Source organism: Zalophus californianus, chromosome X, assembly GCF_009762305.2.
Source record: "Zalophus californianus isolate mZalCal1 chromosome X, mZalCal1.pri.v2, whole genome shotgun sequence".
Taxonomy (NCBI): domain Eukaryota; kingdom Metazoa; phylum Chordata; class Mammalia; order Carnivora; family Otariidae; genus Zalophus; species Zalophus californianus.
The window spans coordinates 104550722-104575877 of NC_045612.1; the positions used below are offsets into that span (position 1 = coordinate 104550722).

Sequence of the window (25156 nt, forward strand, 5' to 3'; positions counted from 1 at the left end):
AACAGAGGACTAAGTGCAGTGAGACAATAAGAAAGCAACATCCTTCATTCAGGAGAAAAATGGCAGCTCCAAAGGCAATGACCATTGAGACAAAAGGAGGAATCATGTTCAAATTATATTTAAGATGCAGAATCACTATGACAGGAAGGAGCAAAGGAAAGAGAGGTATCCAAGATGATGAAAAAATTCTCTCAAATGAGTATATGAAAAGTAGAGTCAATCTCTCAGCATGGAAAATCCAGAAAAAGAAACAGCTTTGAGAGAAAAGAAAGTGTGCTAAATTTTAGCTTGGGCTTCACACCCAAGTAGAAAAAATAGCCTCTTTGGGTTTGCCAGAAATATTGCTCATGCATTATTTATTAATTTTACTCCAGCACAGACTAGAGCGTGCTCTTCACAGGCTCATTTTAAGATAATATTTTCAGAAAAAATAATTACCTAAGTTAAAGCAATTAACTCTCTTAGGACACATTCCAATGTGTAGTAAGAAAATATGCACGTTTTAGAATAATCCTGATATTTGTACACATTAGAATTCTTAAAGAACAGACTTTTCTAAGAATTCAATCAGTGAATTCTAAATTTGAACACTCCATATTAATCTTTTAAACTCCTGAGTCTTAGGTTTTCTTTCTCCTCAAACTATTGATTGCTGTTGTTTGTTTTCCTATACCTTCTTTTGCCAAATGCCAGATATGTTTTATACAGAGTTAAGAGCGAGATCTCCAAAACCAAACCATAAGAGGTTTAGATTCCAGCTCAATCACTCATTACTTTGGAAAATTAGGGAAAGTTACTGGACTCCTTAGGTTTCCATTTCCTCATGCATATAAGGAGAAAATCTTAATAAAGACCTCAGGTTGGTTTGGGAGTCAAGCATGTTAAAACATGGGAAGAGCTTAGGGCAGGGCCAGTCTTCTGGGGAGCACTCAGGAAGTGTTAGATCTTATCATCAGTACGACATCCCCTCTCCCTCTTTTCTTTAAATTTCCATTTTCCAGTCCAGCCACCCAGGGTTTGTTCAAAAGGCAGATGAGATAGACAACATGACCATGATGATGCCTTCAGTTCTTTGGTGTTTAGTGTCAGGTATAAACATCCAGATAAATCCTTCTGTTTTTCATCCGGGATATCTGAGTGGGGGCTCGAGGAGAGTGAGTAAACTTGATGAAAAATACAGACTCTTCACCCCAGCCGCCCCCTTCTCCTCTTCTATAAATGTGATTGACCCCTATTTTCCAGAAAGTGGATCCAGAGGAGCACACTTTGGTATTCTTATTTTCTTGACTTTTATTCCTCAGCTCTGTGAGGTGACTGCTGATTTACAACTGTCTGGTAATGTCTGGAATTCCAGACTCCCCAGGATAGCACTATTTCCAAATTACTTTCAATGCTTTAATACTTGTTTACTGTTTCCGTTCATCAGGAGGTGATTTTAAAAGCTAAAAATAAAGCAGCATCCAATGAACACTATAGTCCTATTTACTGAGAAGAGCTAACAGGAAGCAAGTAACTTGTGACACATTAATAAACATGGGATCCCCCTGAGGGGAATTACACACTCTCAAAGTAAAGAGCACCATCCGCCATTATCAAATTGGCAGCACGACTGCTATGGTACTGTGGCTCTGCACCATCAGGGAAATACCATGCAATGGGGTAAATGGGGTAAGGCGAATGCTCCTACAGGACGGAGAGTGGAAATCATCAGCGTGTATTTACTCAGCTTCTGTTGTTGAGAACAGATGGGCTGCAATCTAGGCAACAAGTTAAATCATGACTGCTGGTTTCCATGTTAATAAAATGGCTAGAAAGGCAGGATATACGCATATGTGGTGCAAACAGTTTTCTTAGCTGAGAGTCAACACTGAACTGTCCTCTCCAGGGAAGAAATGATATTGTGGATTAAAAAAAGACCGAGTTCAACCACACTTCAATAATACATAAAAAATACAACAATTAATTTTTAAAAAGACCTAGTATTCTCTGGCAGAGGTGACCAGGAGTACACACCAAGGCCACAGAATGTATTGTACAGACCAAAGTCATGCAGATTTCCTTTGTCTCACCTGCTGAGGTTACAGCAAAGCAACCCAATGCGTAAAGAAGCCAACGACTTATCCACGTTCTTCTATCTATTTAGTGGCAAAAATGGGATTAGAACTCACATCTCCTAACTTCTAATTCTATATGCTACTGCAGATCATTAGTGCTGGGTCAGCACACAAGAGCTATATATACATATATATTTAAGACTGTTAAAAACAAAAGAAAGTTACTCTTAAACCCTGGTTTTATGTGATTTTACACCCCCAAAGAGATGTCTTCTGGAGAAAGGGAAAATGTGATCTAACTTGGATTTCTCTGAAAACTTAGGTCCTTAAACTTCCCCAAATTTAATAAGGAACAAAAGGGAGCAAGCGACAGATCTTAAAAAAAAAATCATGTTTTTTTTTTTTTTTCCCCAGCTCTTTCTACCATGTACTTTTTACAAACTTACATACTTGTAAACAAGGAGGCTTGTGAAACGACTGCCTTAGAGTCCTGTCTTAAAAGGGAGGAAAACAACTATCTACCCTTAAACCAGTATAAAGATTGAAAACTAACAAATATATTTGAACATAATCAAGAGGCAAATATGTGACAAATATAAAATGAAAATAACTTCTATAAGTACAGACTGTAGAAGTTAGTACAGGGCACTGAAGTGCTCCACATGTTTCTTAGCAATTTGCTACCTTGACAGGGACAAGGGTTCTGAATTGGCATGCATGGGACCTATCACATATTTCAAACTTCCTCTTTTACAGGATGACTACATTGCACAACTACAGATCGAGGTGCAGAAATGTGGGTGGTCCAGACAGGAGGTAAGAAAGAAAACAAGGTGTGAGAAGGGAAAGTTTGGGTATTACCTGATTAGCTGATGCAGTATGATAAAAATCCTGTGACGCCACACCGAAGGGTAGCACGGTTACAATTACCCTGTAATCATACATGCTATGCGTGATACTGCGTAGTGCTGAACATCTCTCTCCTACTCGAACAGAATTACCAGTAGCATGATTGTTAAATAGATCCTTAAACAGCATCACTAAACCCTTGACCTGTCTGTTAATCCTCAGGTCCCTGGGGAAAATAATAACATTGCCATTGTAGTTGGAAATCTTTTCCCACATTATGAAGTGCTGAGAAAGACAAGGAATTTGATCAACGTTTTTAAAGGATTAAGTTTTTCTCTGCTTCTCTGTCTTATATGGTCTATTCTAACATTCATTGGTCATTTTTTAAGTCATACTCCTTTGCACAGAAATGTTTTGTAAAAATAAAAGCACACAGTATTTTTGGAAGTGTCACAAATATTTGGGCATGGAAAAACAGCAGATCTGAAGGTTGCATTAGTGTAGACCTGAGCAGAACTCAACTGTCGGGAAGGTGGTTCCTTGACCACAAATTTGCCCATAGTGTCTAATCATTAGTGGTGAAAATAAAGTGTTAGGAATCAAAAATGTAAGGGCTAGATTATGGAGGGAACGTCTTACAGTTTGTTAAGCCTTAAATACGCTTTGATAGTTTATTTCTTAATCTTAAAGCCTTCTAATTTTCTCTATTTTTATTTTTTTCTCTCCGTGTTTATGGTAATGCCTGAAGCTACGCATGTGGCCCCTCTGTTTTATCTTATCTTTCTTACACATATATCATGCTTAGAGCTACTGGCACTCAATGTGAAATTTGTTTGGATTAGGTTTTCTTTTGAGAAGAGCTCTGGAGGACCTATTGATTTAACTGTGCTTGAAATCAGCCCTTGTAAAAAGATTACAGGGAGACCTTTGAGCAAGTGATAAGGTTAAAAATGCCAGTTTATTGCCTTCTTATTTGAAATTCTGTTTTCCAAAAATTTAACTGGTAAACTGAACTTCATCTACAGTCTTCTGCTAACTATATATTCAAAATAATGATCTCTTTTTTGGTGGCGAGTCATTAATATAATTTTGCCATATCTGTTTTTCTTGCCTAAGATTCCTGAAACATTAGACTTGAGAAGGCATCGATGTATGGAAATCTAGTCCAGTATTTCTCTGAGTTATTCTTGGGCATGAGGACTTTTGAACTTCACAACTAGACCACACGGTCTCCTTCTTGACCTCTTCTTAAGGGAGGAGGAAAGGAGGAGACAGACAGACAAAAATAAAAACATGTCCCTGAAGAAAACTGAGTCCCAGGACGTGGGTTCAAGGTCACATAAATTATAAATAATTTCTTCAGGAAAGCCTATCCATCTTGCCCCTTTATTTTCCTCAAAATAATCTCAATTTGTAATCATTTATTTCCACTTATCTTTGCTGCCTCCTCTGTTAATATGTATTCTTCTCACAGTATACAAAATAAGGGAGTTAGCTGTCTGCTGTTTGGATTCCTGGAGGCCTATTTTTTAAAACAGGTAAACTGCATACAACATAAAGTTAACCATTAACCATTTGAACATGCACAATTAAGTGTCATTCAGTACATTCATAATGCTGTGCAACCTCTATCTAGTTCTATGACATTTTCATCATCCCAAAAAGAAACCCATAACTATTAGCAAGTGCTCCCTATTTCCCCATTCCCACAGCCCCTAGCAACCATCAATCTGCTTTCTGTCTTCATGGATTTGCTTATTAGGACTATTTCATATAAAAGAAATCATATAGTGTGTGGATTTGTGTGTGTGTGTGTGTGCGTGCGTGTCTGGCTTCTTTCACTTAGCATAATGTATTTAAGGCTTACCCACATTGTAGTATGCATCTGTACTTCATTCCTTTTTGTGGCTAATAGCCCAGTGTACAGATAATACCAATATAGTTCATTTGTACATGAGGAGATGGACATTTGAGTTTGTTTCCACATTCTGGTTATTGAAAATAATGCTGCTATGAACGTTCGGGTACAAATATTTGTTTGAGTTCCTTCTTTCAATACTTTGGGAATATACCTAGGGGTGGAAATGTTGTGTCATGTGGTTATTCTATGTTTAATTTTCTGACAAATCAAGCACTTCTTTTTTTAATCTCTTAAGCTCTTCCCACCCTTCTGAATACCAGTTTCTGCTGGCACAGGGAGACTAAGGCATTAGGCAAATGTGTTCACTGACTATTGTGGTTAAAGACTTAAAAGGCCTAGTTATTTTTTGAGTTAAGTGCCTAGTACAGTGCCAGGCATAGAGCAGGCACTCTCAATAAATATTTGTGAAATGAATGAAAAATTAACTATTCGTTAAGGTCTATATAGTTCTGATTACATTTCTCCTTAGCTCAATCCCTTTAAACAACTTTCATCTACACCCCCACCAAATGAGTTTTCGTCCCCCTTTGTTTTATGCTTCTTTGAAACAGCACACACTTCTTGACAGTGGATGTAGCAAGAAAATGTGTCTTCCAGGTCCAGCAAAAAATAAAATAGAGCTATAAAGATTTCCTGGCATTGGCTATCTGCAATCACCTGATTATCTCATTCTCTCACCATGTATGCAACGGACTTTCCTCTAACTGTAGTTGACCTTCTTGATTTGAAAGATAAGAAAAGGGACAATAAATATGTGAGCCACATTTGAGTCAGTTGTAAATCACTTTTTTTTTCCTCTCCAAGCATCACCCAGGCAGCTTTTTTCTACAGTGAGCATAATAGTGCTTATGCTATTAAATCTTACTCCCAGGCTGCTGTAGAGAAGACGTGACCGAGGATCCAGATGTTGAGCTAATCATACACCCAACCTCCTCATTTTACAATGAAAATTCCAGGGAAAGTTGCAACAGAGTAAAACAAAATCTATACTAACCTTTAAAGAAGACAGAGAACTACCAGAGTTTGTTGAAATTTTACCCATTCACAAATACATTTTTCAGAGTTAGATTAATAACATATAAACATAAGAAAACATGCTTTTCCCCCTGCTGTATAGAAACCAAATATGGACAATATCAGGAAACAGACCTCTTAATCACTGGACTTTCTTTTTTGTCTGCTAATGTTTCTTTAAATATTTTCTAGATGTCATAATGGCATGTGCTTTATTCAGTTTTACTTTGCAGGTCAATATTTCTTGATAATGGCTTTGCTTTCCTTAACTTCAGAAGAAAAATACAATAAATAAAATTAACTGTGAAGATGGTAAATAATCTTAATTATTAAGGACATTTATATCATATTTCTAATTACATGTATAAGACAAAAACTGAATCTATTCCATAAAATTGATAAGGTGCATATTTCCAGACTCTAGAGACTGGTGTCATCTTACACATAGAGTGCCAACCAAAATTCATGATCAGAGTTTCATGTAAAGAGAGTGACCTCTCTGAACTTAGCATATATAGAAACTAGCCTAATTTCTGCAGACACAAAGGGGACAAAACAACACGCTTGTATACACAAAAAACTCTTCTTCACCAAGAGACTTTTGGTGGAAAAGTAAATGGAAGCCAGAAATGCTCCCTGAAAAGGAGACTGCAGCTGCCACCCTTGACTCAACATGTTCATACCACCAGCTTGGTGCTCAAATGTGAAGGTAACATGGGAGCTCTTGCTTGCTTTTTCCACAACACTCTAATTTCACTTTTGAACTCTTTCACTGACTCTTCTCCTGTAATGGTGTGAGATAGTTTCTTTCTATGTAAATTCAATATATTTCCTCTAACCCTTCCCAGAGCAAAGTCATGCCATTTGATAAAAACAAAATAAAACCATTAAGCCCAGCAGGGAACATACAACCTAACCTAGGCATGAATGTATAACATCATTTTATTAAATGAGTCAATTATTGCTTATCGAGCATTTAAAATTCATTAATTCAGTCAATACATATTTGTTGAGCAAAGACTAAGCGTCTGGCCCAGCTGGGGATAAAGCAGTGAGCAAGCAAAGTACTTGCTTTTATGGAGCTTATATTTTACTGAAAGGAAATGGTGGAGGGAGGAATATTGTACAAAAAGCTTTACACAATACCACTTCACAGACACTAGAATGGCTATTATTAAAAAAAAATGGAAAACAACAAGTTTTGGCAAAGATGTGGAAAAAATGGAACCCTAGTGCATCACTAGTAGGAATATAATATGGTACAGCTGCAAAGGAAAACCAGCTTGGCAGTTCCTCAAAAAGTTAAACACAGAGTTACCATATGATCTAGCAGTTCCACTCCTAGGTATATCCCTAAAAGTATTGAAAGCAAGGACTTAAAGAGAAACATGTGTATCAATGTTCATAGTAGCATTACTTACAATGCCAAAACATAGAAACAACTCAAAAGTCTATCAAAATATAAATGGATAAACAAAATGTTGTATAAAATACAACAGAATATTATTTGGCCTTTAAAAAGAATGACATTTTGATACCTGATGCAACATGGATGAACCTTGAAAACATTATGCTAAGAGAAGTCAGTCAGACACAAAAGGACGAACATTGTATAACTCCACTTACATACCTAGAATTGGCAAATTCAAAGAGACAAAAGTAAAAGAGAAGTTACCTGAGCTGAGGGAAGGAGAGGAATGGGGAGTTGCTGTTTAATGGGTACAGAATTGGTTTGGAATGACAAAAAGTTTCTGAAAATGGATAGTGGGGATGGTTGTACCACATTGTGAATGTACTTAATGCCACCAAAGCATACGATCAGAAATGGTTAAAATGGTAAATTTTATGTTGTGTATATTTTACCACAATAAAAAACAATGAATTATACACTTTAAATGCAAGAATTATATGGCATGTGAATTATATCTCAGCAAAGGCATTATTTTTAAAAAAGCTTTTATGCCTTCTCTCATCTAATCTCCCTCTATGTAATCATATTTAACCCTCTTATTTTAAATATCATCTCTGTGTTTTGTCTCCTGTGTTTGTATCTCCAGCTCTGACCTCTCTCTGAACTCTAAATTTATGTATCCAGTTGCCTATTTATCATACCTATTTGAAATCTAAAAAGTCACTTGAGACCTAAGGTGCCCCACAAATAAATCTTTACTTTTACCCTCAAAACTACTCTCCCTAGCCTCCCATATGTCACTGATTGCCACACCATTCACCTAACTGCTCAAGAAAATAGCTTGAATTTCTTTCAGACATTGCAGGCTCACCCCAACAAAACTAGCGTGAGGTGAATGAGGGGGTATCAAAAACTCAATAATTAAGATAAATAATATTTTAATATAATGTTTAAAAAATTGATACAAAAAATCTATGAGAACAATAAAGGTTTACAATTCTTTACCACTCAGCTTTATATTTATCCTATCAATGGTCACTAATTGATATTTTCTTAATTTTTATTCTGTATATAGGTATATATTTTGTCTTCCATACAGTGGAAGTGCCATGAGAATGGGAGTTTTATCTGCCTTGTTCACCACTTTATCCCATAAATATGTCTGCCTTTTATCAGGGTCTCCTACTGGCTGACATCAAGGTTAAATTTTTCCAAGAGAGGATCTGTCATTTCAGGTTCTGGTGTTGGTTATTCCACTTCTTTCCTCTCTTTTCCCCCTCTAGACAGAGGGCTGGCTGTAGCTTCCTGCTGTTGGTGACCCCCGGAATGCCTCATGTTATGCCATTTCAGCTCTTCTGCCATATTTATAAGCTACTTTGCGTATTAAATTTCCCCCTTTTAAAAAATGTTTTATTTATTTATTCATGAGAGTCAGAGAGAGAGAGAGAGAGAGAGGCAGAGGCAGAGGCAGAGGGAGAAGCAGGCTCCCTGCCTAGCAAGGAGCCCAATGCGGGGCTCGATCCCAGGATCCCGGGATCATGACCTGAGCCGAAGGCAGATGCTTAACCATCTGAGCCACCCAGGCGCCCCTAAATTTCCCCTATTGAAATACTCGGAATGAATTTGATTTAACCGACTAGATCCTCGTCAATACAGTAGTTTAGGAAACAATTAGCTGAGTGTTTTATCTACATTATATGTAAATTCTTCAAAGTCTCCCATGAGGTAAAATAAAGAAGTATACAAATTATATAGTTATGTATTTGCAAGTAGTATAAATAACACTGTATAAACATGGCACATTTAATAAATTAAGGCACTTCTGAATTTTCCTATCTATGATGAAAGTCTTTTATTGATATTATAAAACCAAAAAAAAAAAAGAGAGAACAGAATTAAATAGTGAGTTAGTTTAATTTAAAGGAAGAATTACAGGGGTCCTGGGTGGCTCAGTTGGTTAAGCATCTGACTCTTGGTTTTAGCTCAGGTCATGATCTCAGGGCTGTGAGACTGAGTCCCAAGTTGGGTTCCACGCTCAGTGGGCAGTCTGCTTGATGATTCTCTCCCTCTGTCTCTGCCCCCCCCCCACTCCCATGTGCTCTCTTTCTCCCTCTCAGATAAACAAATAAATCTTAAAAAAAAATGAAGTCAACATGGATGGGACTGGAGGAGATTATGCTAAGTGAAATAAGCAGAGAAAGTCAATTATCATATGGCTTCACTCATTTGTGGAACATAAGGAAGAGCATGGAGGACATTAGGAGAAGGAAGGGAAAAATGAGGGGGGGGGAATCGGAGGGAGAGACGAACCATGAGAGACTATGGACTCTGAGAAACAAACTGAGGGTTCTAGAGGGGAGGGGGTGGGGGGATGGGTTAGCCCGGTGATGGGTATTAAGGAGGGCACGTACTGCTTGGAGCACTGGGTGTTACATGCAAACAATGAATCGTGGAACACTACATCAAAAACTAATGATGTACTGTATGGTGATTAACATAACATAAAATAAAATAAAAAAAATGAAGTCAGAATTAGACATTTTTGGGGAGAGACTTTTTTATTCTATAGGACATGCGTATTTCACAGGTGGTTTCTTTTCAATCCATTTTACGTAATTTTAGTATCAATTCCAATGAAAAGTAATTTTTAGATTTTTTCTGACTAGAAAGAAGAGCCATTAATCTGAATAACCTACAATTCACCAGAAGAGCAAATGATTTTAAATGCCAGCAATCCGATCACTTTCCTTGGTAAAAAGAGGCCACTTGTAGGGAAAAAAAAGTCTAATAATTTGAATTTCTTTATAAATATAAACATGCTTATAATGTGACAATTACATCAAAAATTTTGTCAGCAAAGAATGTAGGAATAAGCTCCTTTACACTTTGACTGCCAGAATATAATGCCACAGAGTAATGTTAGAGATATGATTTAAAAGTATCAAAACCAAAACACAAGTGGATCTAATTTTTACCCAAATATGATAGAGAATGCAAAGGGGAGGATGAGGAGGCGGCACGGCTGGGCAGCTGCATGGGCAGAACTCACTAACAGGCTGTGTGATTATGGCCAAGTAACTAGTCTTCCTTGGACTTCAGCTACCTGATCATAAAATTATAAGGAGTGTGAGAAGCAAAGAGCATCCTAATGTAAACAGACTTTGTAATGGGCAAACAGCTACTTAACACGGATCACTGCTGTGACTATGATGTGCAGTCATGGCTTAACCCCTTAGAGGACTGTCAATCTGACTACAACCCTTGAATCTTCTCATGCCCAATGCTGTTTCACATACTCGTTATTCATAATATTTCACCACTGGCTAAATATCGAATTTAGATCAAGGTCACCACTTTCTAAAAGCTTAATCTCCTTTCCAGCAGCACCTCATAAAGAGAAAAATCACACAGCCCTTTATATTTAATCTCCTTATCCTACTGTGAATATAGTCCTCCTCCATTTCTGTTCTCCAGATCCAACTTTTCATTTTTATAAAAAAGTTCAATATAAATAGAACACCCTTTCTGGGAGTGAAGTCCCATACATTTAAAATTCAGTTAAACTTGTCTCATATCATTGCCAGAAAGAGCTGCAGTTGCCATGAGGCATAAAGTGGAAGGCATCCCTAGATGCAGCAGCAGGGAGAAAAATAAATAAATAAAACAGCATGAATGAGGGCTTGCCCATTATTAGCTTTGCTCTATTCTTGGTTTCTGATGGAAGAATCACCAATGGGACTCTAGAACTAGATGGTTAAATATTTGCAGATGTCAACAGCTATGTGCATCGAACAGACATTTTGAAATTCGGTATTTTCAGAAGTATGGGTCATATGAAAAACGCTTATCCTGAGCCAGAGGCTCGGTGGGATAAATTACACAGGAGACTTTCCAACAGTCAGCTGTCAAACCTACTTTGCTGTCAATACTATAAGGTTATTTCTCATGTTCTTCTCATAGGAAACAACTGTTACAAAGAAATGAAAATGGCTTTATTGTATATATGAATTCTAGTTATAATACCTGCTTCTTCCTTAAAAGTCCATTATGATAATAGCCAGACAAAGAAAACTCCTATGGAATGGAGGAGTTCAATCCCATTATATTCAGTCTTATCAGGATGCAGGGCCTTCCCAAATTATTCTTCATACACACATGAACAACATCATAACGATTAACTGGACATCTTTTACTTGAGTGCTTTCTTGAAGCTACAATTTATGCAACAGCACTGTAATCATTCCCACTCTCAAAACCCTTCTGTTCACTAGTCTATTAAATACAACTGTAACTGACTACTGTGGTGGCTAATTTGAAAAAGCTATTACATTGCTTCTGGCTCCTGGTTTCCTTTTCTAATATGGATTTATTTGGAATCCAAATTGAACAAAGTATTGCTGCCTAATTTGACTTTGTAGTTACTGATGTCTTTATTTACCATTTATTATGTCTACAGTGTATAAAGCACATAACATGAATAAGTCATTAATTTGAATTGTGGCTTTGGGTATGGTAGTTTCTCATTTGTCAAATAAAAGTCTACATGAAGGCTTACATCCTTTCCTGAAATTCCAAAATAACATTATTGATAATATCATTATGCATGTTATATTTACCTGATCCATTTAGTGCACTGAGAGATTTTACAGAAAGGTAGTTTTTGTGTGCACATTCATGTACTCTATGTCTACCCGTAACTTACCTCTTCCCCTTCACTAATACAAATCTTTGAGTGGTGTTGTAAACTATTCTCATTTTCTCAACACAGGCTCATTCCTTTCTCTACGATGGTTTGAGTTTTCTCTCCATTATATCTCAGAAAATGTCGTTACTAGTGTTACCAATAATCTCTTGGCTTTCAATCATTATCTGGCTTGAGCACAATATGACATTGAATACTATTTATGTTCAGTCATCTTGAGATTTTATTAGAAGGCCTTTTCCTGGTTTTCCTTTTGTGCCTCTATTCACTCAGTCCCTTTCAGTTAAATGCCAGAATTTCCCTAGATTTTTGTCCTTGCTATTCATTTCCTCTTGAGTGCTCTTATGTTGCAAAATGATACTCAGAATGAAATACTGCTACCCCCACTGATGGATAACAGTTGTTATTCATCTAGAGTATGAAGTAACAGCAGAAATGTTGCACTTTAAAAAAAAATTGATAAGTAAGTACTTTTTTAATGAGTATATGCTAATAGTGGAAAATTCCTACCTATGAGCCCCAGCCACCCTGAAGCCAAATCTGGGGGCAAATCCTATTACCAGGTTCTTTGTAATCCACAGGAATTGGTCCAATTAACACCCTCAACAACGTTTAAGAGTTGTCTGTTTCCCCACACCATTAGCTAACAAGATAAGCTATAAAGTATTTTCATCTTTGGCAATGTAATACTTAAAAATAGGACTTTTATTTTGGTCTTAACTTGTAATTCTATTATTTGTGAGGTTGAATGTCTTTTCATATACTTAAGTGGTATTTGTATTCCTTCTTCTGTGAACTGTCATTTTAACCCGTTTTTTTTCCTTCCAAGGTTAATGATCTTATTTTTATTCATTTGTAGACAGCTTTTGAGGCCAAATTCTGAGAAACAATTTGAGACCAGGTAGATGAGACCATCAGTTACTGAGGTATCAAAAGAAAGGGGCATTGAAAGAGCACAGGACCAGAGGTGGTCAACCCTTCTTAGGAAGAGAGTGAGATACCTTTGAGAGGAAATGTTTCCTTTGAAGACTTAATGGTGTGGAGGGGGGAGCTGACTGAAAATAAAGGGCTCTAGTGAACCAAGACTGGGTCAAAGAATCAGAAGAAGCCAGACTTGTGAAAAAATGTACCATTTGTTAAAAACTACCACCACCAACAAGAACAATAAAAATAATAAGATCCACATGTCAGGATGATGGCAAAAGAAGGTGGTCTTGAAATATGAAATCAAGTAAACCATGGGATCTCCCTACCCTACCCACCTTAAGGTGTCTTCTATTGCTGGTTCAGGGATAGAAGCCAAAAAAATGAGAATGAGTTCAGCAAATAACAGTTTTAAAACACATGTGCACACACGCACATCCACACTCACACAAAGCAGGGGAAAATTTTACCTTGACACCCCAACAGGAATTTTATATGTAAACAAGTGATTGCACAACCGGAAGAAAACTAGGAATCATAAAATTAAAAAAAAAAAAAAACTCCAAATAGAAAAGGACAAATCACAGGAAGATGTGAAACAGGAGCTAATCAAATTCAGGAGAGACAGGAAATGAATGAGGACTAAATTATAAGGCACTTGTGATAGGCACAATTTTTAAAATGGCCAGTGAAAGATGACCCACTCTAATTCTCAGCACATTTGAATATAATGACATCACTCCTTTAATTATGATATGTTACATGGCACCATAACTTAAAATAGTGAAGATGATCCTATATTCTCCAGATGGGCCCTTAAAAGCATAGAGCTTTTTCCATCTGGTAGCAGAAGAGGAAGTCTGAGACACCTGAAGCATGAAAGGGATTTAATAAACTATCACTAGTGTAAAGATGGAGGAAGACACTTGACAAAGAAACAATACGAGCAACTTTTAGGAGCAAAGAGTGGTCCCTGGCTGACGATCAGGAATAAAATTGAAACTTTAGTCCTATAATCACAAAAATCTAAATTTAACCAACTACTTGAAGTGGATTCTTCCCCAGATCCTCCAGTTAAAAGCCTGGCCAGGCAACCTTGACTTCTGACTTGTGATACCCTAAGCTGAGCCTGCCTTGTGTTTTAACCAACAAAACTGTGAGAAAACAAAGATGAGTGTTGGTTTTGTCCTGTAAGTTTGTAGTAATTTGTGATGGCAGCAATATAAAAGTAAGAGTTCCCAAGAGAGAACAGGTATAACCACATTTAACATAGGCTTATAAAGGATAGAACAGAAAAGAAACAAAAAGTAATACAAAAAGTTTAGAGAGAACATGACAGAAAAGACACAAAAAGATTATCCAACATACTTTTAACTGAAATACCTGAAGGAAAAATAGCAAATCAAAGGAATAGAAGAAATGTTTTAAGATTCTACTGAAGAAGACATTGCTGAAAGAAAAGCTCTGGATTTATGTATTAAAAGAACTCATCACATGCTAGGAAAAAAGAGAAAGGATGGTCAATTCCAAGAAATACTTTACCAAAACCATTATACTTTAAAAGTAACAAAAGAGGGGCGCCTGGGTGGCTCAGTCATTAAGCGTCTGCCTTCGGCTCAGGTCATGATTCTAGGGTCCTGGGATCAAGCCCCACATCGGGCTCCCTGCTCAGCAGGAAAGCTGCTTCTCCCTCTCCCACTCCCCCTGCTGGTGTTCCCTCTCTCGCTGTGTCTCTCTCTGTCAAATAAATAAATAAAATCTTAAAAATAAAAATAAAAGTAACAAAAGACCCCAGATTGTCAAAGCAATCTTGAAAAAGAAAAGTAAAGCTGGAGGTATCACAATTCCAGACTTCAAATTATATTACAAAGCTGTAGTAATCAAAACAGTATGGTCCTGACACATAAACAGACACAAAGACCAATAGAACAGATTAGAAAACACAGAAAATTCAGAAATGAACCCACAACTATATGGTCAATTAATCTTTAACAAAGCAGGAAAGAATAGGAAATAGGAAAAAGATGGTCTCTTCAACAAACGGTGTTGGACAAACTGGAAAGCAACATGCAAAAGAATGAAACTGGACCACTTTCTTACACCATACACAAAAATAAATCCAAAATGGATTAAAGACCTAAATGTGAGACCTGAAACCATCAAAATCCTAGAAGAGAACACAAGCAGTAACTATTTTGACACTGGCTATAGCAAATTCTTTCTAGTACGTCTCCTCAGGCAGAGGAAACAAAAGCAAAAATAAACTATTGGGACTACATTCAAATAACAAGCTTCTACACAGTGACTGAAACAATCAACACAACTAAAAGGCAACCGACTGAAGAGAAGATATTTGCAAATGACATATTTGATAAAGGGTTAGTATCCAAAATACATAAAGAACTTACATAAATTGATACCCCCCAAAACCAAATAATCTAATTTAAAAATGGACAGAAGAAGTGAACATACATTTCTCCAAAGAAGATATCCAGATGGCCAAAAGACACATGAAAAGATGTTCAACATCACTTATCATCAGGTAAGTGCAAATCAAAACTACAGTGAGATATCACCTGACACATGTCCGAATGGCTAGAATCAACAACATAAGAAACAACAGGTGTTGGCGAGGACGTGGAGAAAAAGGAACCCTCTTGTACTGTGGGTGGGAATGCAAGTGGATGCAGCCACTGTGAAAAACAGTTACAGAGGTTCCCCAAAAAGTTAAAAATAGAACTACCTTAAGATCCAGTAATTGCACTACAGGGTTTTTACCCCCCAAAAATACAAAACCACTAATTCAAAAGGATACATGCACCCCTATGTTTTTAGCAGCATTATTTACCATATTCAAGCTATGGAAGTAGCCGGGGTGTCCACCAAATGATGCATGTTTAAAGAAGATGTGAGATAATGGAATATTATTCAGCCATAAAAAAGAATGAAATCTTGCCATTTATGACAACATGGAAGGAGCTAGAGAGTATAATGCTAAGTGAAATAAGTCAGAGAAAGACAAATACCATATGATTTCACTTATATGGAGAAATCACGAAACAAAACAAATGAGCAAGGGAAAAAAAGAAAGAGCGAGATAAGCCAAGAAACAGATTCTTAATAATAGAGGACAATTTGACGCTTGTCAGAGGGGAGAGGAGTGGGGGGATGGGTTAAAAAGGTGATGGGGATTAAGGAGGGCCCTTGTCATGATGAGCACCGGGTGATGTATAGAATTGCTGAATCACTATATTGTACACCTGAAACTAATATAACACTCTATGTTAACTATACCAAAAATAAAGAAAATAAAATAAAATGGAAACTAATATCGTCCGAACTTCCAGAGAAAAAGGCCAAGTCACTTACAAAAAAGAAAACACAAAGCACAATAGTAGAGCAACATTTTCAAGAATCTAAAGGACAAGGTATGAGCCAAGATTTTATTACCAGCAAAGTTTTAAACATTAGAAAAAGAATCTCAGGAAATATTGTACACATAAATGCTTCCTAAAAATAGAGGATGAAAATTTTACAACACAAGGATGGAGAAGGATTTAGAGAAATTTTGGTAGTGAGCATACCTAATTGATGATCTAGTACTAAAATAAAGAAAGTATTAAGTATTACAGTTGTAAGAATAACATGTAAATATTATTTGCTCTGATGAAGTAGAAATAACATAACTAAAAATGCAAAGAGAAGAGAGAAAGGAACATAGAATAACCTTATTAACGTATAGATGGGAATTAAAATATTGTAAGCTGACATCACAGAAAAATCTAAGAAAAGAAGACTCAGATGATTACATAATGGTATCAGTATAATGACAACTAGTGGAAACAACAAAAATGACCGCAAAATATAAAATGGTATGGCAGAGCTGTAGGATTTTCTTATATTAAGGATATTGGTTTATTTTGAATTCTATTGCAAATATCTTCTGTCAGTTTGTCATTTACCATTTAATTTTATTTTGATTGACATGAAGAGAGTTTTTTATTTCTCTCTAATAATTATATCAATCATTTTATACCCTCTGGATTTGGGGACTTTTAGAAAGAATTTTTCTACTCTGTCATTATATATATTTTAAAAATTTTCAATATTTTCTTCTATAGTTATAGTTTAATCACTGATTCTTGTACTTTTACAGAAATGTTAAGACAGAAAAGGTTTTTTTTTCAGTTTCCTTTTTTACAAACAACACTGAGTGAAAACTTTATCTTTCCTCCACTGACATGTGATGCCACACTTACTGTATGTCAAACTCCTGTATATTTTGGGAATTAATTCTTAGATATCCAACTCTTCAACTTACTTCTCTTGAAATTTATACACCAACACACTGTTTAGTATGATATAATACCTGGTTAGGCAAATCTCTTGCCATTACTTATTTTTTATTAAGTATTTTATTTTAATTCCAGTATAATTAACATCAAGTGTTATATCATTTCCCAGTGTACAATTATATACATTACTCAGGGCTCATCATAAGTGTACTCTTTAATCCCCATCACCTGTTTCACTCACCCCCTGACCCATCTCCAAAAAACTTCTTCACCATTCTTGTGTACTTATTTTTCCATGACTGGTTCTAAAGGGGCATCTTCATGAACCGTCAATTTTGCTTCAAAATAAGTAATTTAATGTTTTACATTTGTGAAAAAAAACCCACAGAATTTGCATGTAAGATGATGTCCACCTGGGCACCTACCACCAAATTCCCTGTCAATGTTTCCAGATGCTCCTGTTTTTAGGGTTAGTTTCATAAAAAGGGGGAAAGAGGTCAGGCTTTGCAGTCAGAGATTTGGGTTTGTTCCCTGCCTAAACTGCTTATCATTTTATAACCTTGAGCCTATTACTTTAGTTGGTTGCATGTCAGTTTCTTCATTTGAAAATAAAGAGGGTAAAAATGCCTACTTTGTAGAGTTTCTGAAGCATTGGATAAATTTTATTTTGAGTAGCTTTGCCTGACTCATGGTGGGAACTCTCTGGAAAATAATTTCAAATAGATAACATCCTCATCCATAGCTCCAATCTCGATTTCTCTCCTAACTTCAGAATTGCCAGGACTTGAATCCTTTTGTTTGATAACTTTCTATTCATCCTTTAAGAAAGCTCAACCATCACCTCCTTTGGGAATTGTTTTTTTTCACTTCTCCATGTTTAGTACTTCTTTTCCTTTATCACTCTGCCCACAAGTTTATAAATTGTGGTGTATTCTATTTATCTGATTATTTGTTTGCCTCACCAAGGAAACTGTTAACTCCTACATGGCAAGTCACTTGTCACTGATACTACTGTCTCAATTCTAGCATATTACTTCCCTCATAATTAATTCTCAAAAGTAGCTGTTGCTTGAACATACATATTCTATGGGGAAAAAGGAGAGCACATAGGACGTATTATATTTGTAATTTTTCTTTGCTCTTTGCTTTATGAGAACAAAGTGGGGGAAAGGATGACACTGAATCACTTTCTAGAAATTTTTTTTTTTAAGATTTTGTTTATTTATTTGACAGAGAAAGATACACAGCGAGAGAGAGAACACAAGCAGGGGGAGTGGGAGAGGGAGAAGCAGGCTTCCCACAGAGCGGGGAGCCTGATGCGGGGCTCGATCCCAGGACCCTGGGGTCATGACCTGAGCCGAAGGCAGATGCCCAACGACTGAGCCACCCAGGCTCCACCTAGAAATGTTTTTTGTTATTGTCCTGTTAAACTGCACTGACTGAACACAGACGCCTGGCTCTACCTGGCAATAGAAAGTGCAGGCACCACAACAGGAAGTGCAGGCACCATGACAGGAAGTATAGGCACCACAACAGGAAGTGCAGACACCACGCAAGCGCACAGAAGGCTGTGTAATTTGACCCCTCCTCGCTGACTTCCGGCCTAACCGAGGGCAACAACGGAAGGCGAGGCGAGGCGAGGCCCGGCGCAGTGGCTGCAGCCTATAGAGATACAGGTATTTTCAGAGACTTGCAAGATTTTGTGTATTGCTTTCTTGCTGGTGGGTTTCTTGGTATAATTTTTGAAGTTAAGCTGGTGGCTCCACTCTGGAGTTGCGGCGCTCGTAATACTCTACACTGACGTGAAGGGCGGGGTTTTTACCCCGCTCCACTAGGCATTTGCATTTTGTCTTCTTTTGGGGCCCCCTTTGTCCCACGATGCAACAGGCTTTAGAACAAGCTGTGGACCGTGCGGACTATGTCATCGCAAGTGCCCAGCAGAGGCCTCCTAAAAGGAAACGCTCGTCAAGTGGGGAAGCCTCTCTCTATGAAAAACTTTACGACATGTATGTGGAAGAATGTGGGAAAGAGCCTGAGGCTCCGGAGGAACTAAGAAGCAACACGAACTTGCTAGAGAAGCTCGTTAGGAGGGAGTCATTGCCGTGTTTAGTGGTCAACCTACACCCAGGAGAGGAGGGATATTCCCTGATGCTCGAGGGGAAACACGGAGCATATTCGGAGACCATTCGGCTGCCTTACGAAGAAGGGGAATTGCTGGAATACCTGGATGCTGAAGAATTACCTCCTGTTCTGCTGGACGTCCTGGAAAAATCTCAGGTTAACATTTTCCACTGTGGGTGTGTCATAGCACAGGTGCGGGACTACAGGCAGTGCAGTGGTGGGGAACCTCCCGGCTACCAGAGCAGGCATATTCTCCTGCGCCCAACCATGCAGACGTTAGCCTGCGACGTGCAGTCCATCACCAGCGATGGCCAGGAATGGACCCAGGAGGACAAACTATTGCTTGAGAGCCAACTGATCTTGGCTACTGCGGAACCCCTGTGCCTCGATCCTTCCATATCAGTAGCCTGCACCGCAAACAGGCTGCTCTATAACAAGCAAAAGATGAACACTCACAGGATGAAAAGGAACTTCAAGAGGTATTCTGCACCCTCTCTGAGTCGGCAGCAGGAGCTGTCTCATTGTCCACCTCCTCCTGAGCTAAATGTATTGACTTCTTGCAAAAAAAGCAAAGAAAGTATAACAAGTGAGAATTCTGACTTCATAATTTCTAAAGCAGAAAATTACGTAGATAAGAGGAAACAGAGACCCTGTGACTTGGCTGTGCCTTCTGAAGTGGATGTGCAGAAATATGCTAAATGGGAGAAGTTTGTCAAATATGATGACTCACAACCAACAGTCTGGCCAGTCCATGAGGTAAAAGATGATTCTGTATTTGGATATGAAGGTGATGATGAGTCTCAGACAACAAAGCTGACCCTCATGCAGTCACTTAATGATCCACTTATCTCTGGAAAAAGAAGGCAACGTAAAAAAGTCAGATATGAGAGACAGATGTCTCCTCTGCACCCTTCCCCAGATGACCATTCAGATAGTGTCATGCCTGGGTCAAAGACTGATGCTGGGGTAGTAGTCACTGAGTCAGAAGTGGTGGTCCCGCAGAAGACCAAATATCCAGTCACCATGTCACAAAGTTCCAGCAGCTCAGCAAGCCTCAGCCAGCTTCCTCCAGGGAAAGCAACTGAACAGCCTAAAACTGTGTCTGTTCAGTCTTCAGTCCAGGGGAAGGGAGTCAGACATCCATCTCCAACCATCAGACTTCCGTTGAGCTCAGAAAAGACTTCATCAGGAAACAGTTTTACTCTGTGGCAAGGAAACAGCTTTCTTAAATCTCCATCTCCTGTTCTTGCTTCTAACCCACCAAGTCTTTCTCAGAAATCCACTGTGGATGTGAATCCAGTGAGCACATTTCCTGCAGCCACCGTGTCCACTACCAGCTCATCACAAAGAATCCTGGCCACCCAGGTCATGAACAACTCCCAGAAATCCTCTGTGGAAGTGATTCGAGTTGGCACGCCACTTCCTCCAGCCACTGTGTCCACCATCAGCTCAACCCAAAGAACCCTGGCCACCCAGGTCATGGCCAACTCCCAGAAATCCTCTGTGGAATTAATTCAAATTAGCACACTTCCTGCAGCCACCCTGTCAACTACCAGCACATCACAAAGAGCCCTGGCCACCCCAGTCATGGCCAACTCCCAGAAACCCTCTGTGGAAGTGAATCGAGTTAGCACACTTCCTGCAGCCACTGTGTCCACCACCAGCTCATCACAAAGAATCCTGGCCACCCCGGTCATGAACAACTCCCAGAAATCCTCTGTGGAAGTCATACGAGTTACCACGCTTCCTCCAGCCACTGGGTCCACCACCAGCTCAACCAAAAGAACCCTGGCCACCCAGGTCATGGCCAACTCCCAGAAATCCTCTGCAGAACTGATTCAAATTAGCACGCTTCCTGCAGCTACCCTATCAACTACCAGCTCATCACAAAGAGCCCTGGCCACCCCAGTCATAGCCAACTCCCAGAAATCCTCTATGGAAGTGATTCGAGTTAGCATGCTTCCTCCAGCCACCCTGTCAACTACCAGCTCATCACAAAGAACCCTGGCCACCCCGGTCATGGCCAACTCCCAGAAATCCTCTGGAGAAGTGATTCGAGTTAGCACTCTTCCTCCAGCCACCCTGTTAACTACCAGCTCATCACAAAGAACCCTGCCCACCCAGGTCAGAACCAACTCCCAGGAACCCTCTGTGGAAGTGATTCGAGTTAGCATGCTTCCTCCAATCACTGTGTCTACTACCAGCTCATTTCAAAGAACCCTAGCCACCCAGGTCACAGCCAACTCCCAGAAGCCCTCTGTGGAAGTGAATCGGGCTAGCATCTTTCCTGCAGCCACTGTGTCCACTGCCAACTCATTGCAAAGAACCCTGGCCACCCCAGTCACGACCAACTCCCAGAAACCCTCTATGGAAGTGATTGAAGTTAGAATGCTTCCTCCAGCTGCTCTGTCCACTACCAGCTCATCACAAAGAACCCTAGCCACCCAGGTCACGGCCAACTCCCAGAAATCCTCTGTGGAAGTGAATCGGGCTAGCATCCTTCCTGCAGCCACTGTGTCCACTGTCAACTCATTGCAAAGAACCCTGGCCACCCCAGTCACGACCAACTCCCAGAAACCCTCTATGGAAGTGATTGAAGTTAGAATGCTTCCTTCAGCTGCTTTGTCCACTACCAGCTCATCACAAAGAACCCTAGCCACCCAGGTAACAGCCAACTCCCAGAAATCCTCTGGGGAAGTGAATTGGGCTAGCATCCTTCCTGCAGCCACTGTGTCCACTGCCAACTCATTGCAAAGAACCCTGGCCACGCCAGTCACGACCAACTCCCAGAAACCCTCTATGGAAGTGATTGAAGTTAGAATGCTTCCTCCAGCTGCTTTGTCCACTACCAGCTCATCACGAAGAACCCTAGCCACCCAGGTCATGGCCAACTCCCAGAAATCCTCTGGGGAACTGAATTGGGCTAGCATCCTTCCTGCAGCCACTGTGTCTACTGCCAACTCGTTGCAAAGAACCCTGGCCACTCCAGTCACGACCAACTCCCAGAAACCCTCTATGGAAGTGATTCGAGTTAGAAAGCTTCCTCCAGCCACTTTGTCCACTATCAGCTCATCACAAAGAGCCCTGGCCACCCCGGTCATGGCCAACTCCCAGAAAACCTCTGGGGAAGTGAGTCAAATTAGCATGCTTCCTCCAGCCACCCTGTCCACTACCAGCTCATTACAAAGAACCCTGGTCACCCCCGTCATGGCCAATACCCAGAAATCCTCTGCGGAAGTAATTCGAATTAGCATGCTTCCTCCAGCCACCCTGTCAAATACCAGCTCATCACAAAGAACCCTGGCCACCCCAGTCATGGCCAGCTCCCAGAAATCCTCTGTAGAAGTGAAACGAGTTAACATTCTTCCTGCAGCCTCCCTGTCCACCGCCAGCTCATCACAGAGAAGCCTGGCCACCCCAGTGATGGCCAGCTCTGCGGGCCACAACATCATCAAAGTAGTGGGCCCTGGTTGCGGAGCCCAGGCTTTGGGGAGAGGTCCCAGTCCCAGGAAGGGCTCTACCTCTGGGACCACAGCTCCTGCGGGAATCAAGCCCAGCACCCTGCCCTCAGGAGCTCGGCCACCAAATGCAGTGCCTGATGCACCGCCGATTCCTTCACAAGTAGGTGTTCAATTTATTTTAAAAAATGCCTCCAGTATCAGTCCAGTAACTCTACTGGAGCTTCCACAAGTTTCGCTCCCTTTGAACACCCCGCAGCAGCCTCAGCAGCAGTGGCTCTATCAGTTGATTCCACAAACACAACTGCAACAAACCACAACTACTAGTCAACAGCCCACAACTACTGGTTCTCAGGAGCCAGTGCCACAGGGTTCAAGTGCACAAGGTTCAACCAGTCAGAGAACAGTGTCATCTGCTCAGCAAGCCATTGTCCTTAACCTCCCTGCAGCAGGAAGTTTTCTGCAGCCCCAGGCGGTGGTGTTGGCTGCGCCTGGCTCTGCGGAGAGCCAGAGAAGACCCCGGCAGATCAGCCCTCGCCCTGTGCACCCACTGCTGCCGGCCCCTGCCTCGCAGCCGCCACCCCTGCAGCAGGCACAACCCTTCAGAATCTTGCAGGGCCCCGTGGCTGTCACGACAGTGGCCACGCAGACAGCTGGGCCGCCTCGGGGCCAGCAGGCCGCAAGCCAGTCCAGAGGTAAAAGGAAGAAAGGTACATCAACTACTCCAAAATCCTAGGTCTTGCATTACTTCTCTCTTTTTTAAAAACAAAACAAAAAAACATTGAAGCAAAGAGTTTCTGAGTATTTACTTCATCTTTGTCTTTAATGTCTCAGTATTTTACATTGCTAGTATACAAACCATATAGAAGCACAACCTAGTGCTTTTTATATAAAAACAGGGAAATGTCTTAATGAAAAAAAAAAGAATGGATTTTGATGTTAGCTACCATCAGGTCAATATCCTAGCTCTGCAATTTACTAATCTTAAGCCTATTTCCTAAATTCACTGAGTCTCCATTTCCTTACCTGTAAACTATTAATAGGAATATTCACTTCTTAAGTTTATTGTCAAGGTTAATGTAAGATACATTAAATATTGAAATTTAAATTTAGATTAATTTTAACTAATATAAATACTAAATATCTGAAAGAAATAAACCTAAATAAGCTTAAAATAAACTATAGTAATAATATTAGTGCAAATAATAGTTTTGTTATATTTCATAAAAGCCAACCTTGGCATATAAGCCACAGGAACTTAATTCTTCAAAAAAAAAAAAAAAACCACTAGACTTTTCAGTGTGTGTGTACACACACACACACACACACACACACACACACACACACACATCTTTGAGGTTTTCAAAATCACAGAGATACAGGTACAGCCAGAGACCTACAGATGCAGGCGTGGATATAGAGACTTGAATCCTCTGTTAAATAAACAGTAGCCCTTCTACTCTGCCTACATGCCCCACATGGTGAAGTCTCTCTCTTTCTGATAAACCTGGATGCATTAGGCACTTGTAATTCGTTCTTCAGGAACTGGGGGATGATTTGGATATATGACTCAATATCATTTGCCAGACAATATTCTTCAAATGCATTATTCATGTGGTGCTTGTTATTTTGCAAACATTTCATAAGATACGAATGCACCTGCTGTCTCCTCTTGCTCCTCTATTCTGTCTCAATTATTTTGTCCCCACCAGACAAGGTAATAATCACAAGAGAGAAAAGGTAAAAGTTTCTTGACTTAACAATGGCCAAGTGAATGAAAAACGGTAGGTTTAGATGAACTGATGAAACAAATGACAACGGAATTACAGGGAAAAGAATAAATATTTGTGATACTTAAAGACAGCTGCTAATTAAAAATGATTTCTGCAGCTCCTAAATAATATATTTTACGATAGCATTTTACCTTTACGATAGCATTAAACCTTCCCCCTGTTTAAGTAAATTCATAAATGTGGGTAATACTTTTAAAATACTTATATGTAGGGGCGCCTGAGTGGCTCAGTCGGTTAAGCATCTGACTTTTGGTTTCAGCTCAGGTCCTGAACTCAGGGTCGTGAGACTGAGCCCCGCCCCGGGCTTCAGGCTCATCAGGGAGTCTGCTTCTCTCCCTCTGCCCCTCCCCCCTCAAATAAATAAATCTTTAAAAATAAATATAATAAAATACCTATATGTAACTGTAAAGATTTATATCACTCAAAAATGTCACCTTTCCGAGTTTTTGAAGTTTGCTTCAAAAGAATGAGCAACTGAAAACATCATAAAAATATATTTGTTAAATAGTTCTTTTTGTTAAAAGACTTTATTTTATTGTAATATTTGCTATTTCAGACCTCTACTTGGATGACTGGTAAGCATCATTTCACTTTACATGTCCAAGTATGATGGC

The 25156-nt window shown here is 39.4% G+C and overlaps 2 protein-coding genes across 2 annotated transcripts in view; one reads left to right on the top strand and one right to left on the bottom strand.

Moving 5' to 3' along the window:
• IL1RAPL1 (interleukin 1 receptor accessory protein like 1) overlaps positions 1–25156 on the bottom strand; it is a 1385574-nt gene that overhangs the window by 584818 nt on the left and 775600 nt on the right. The gene's annotated exons all lie outside the window — the stretch shown is intronic.
• Positions 19018–23485, top strand: LOC113931161 (transcription factor SPT20 homolog). Its single transcript, XM_035725720.1, has 2 exons — positions 19018–20594; positions 22647–23485. Exons 1-2 carry the CDS (start codon positions 19049–19051, stop codon positions 23483–23485), a joined length of 2385 nt encoding a protein of 794 aa, XP_035581613.1. The 5' UTR covers positions 19018–19048.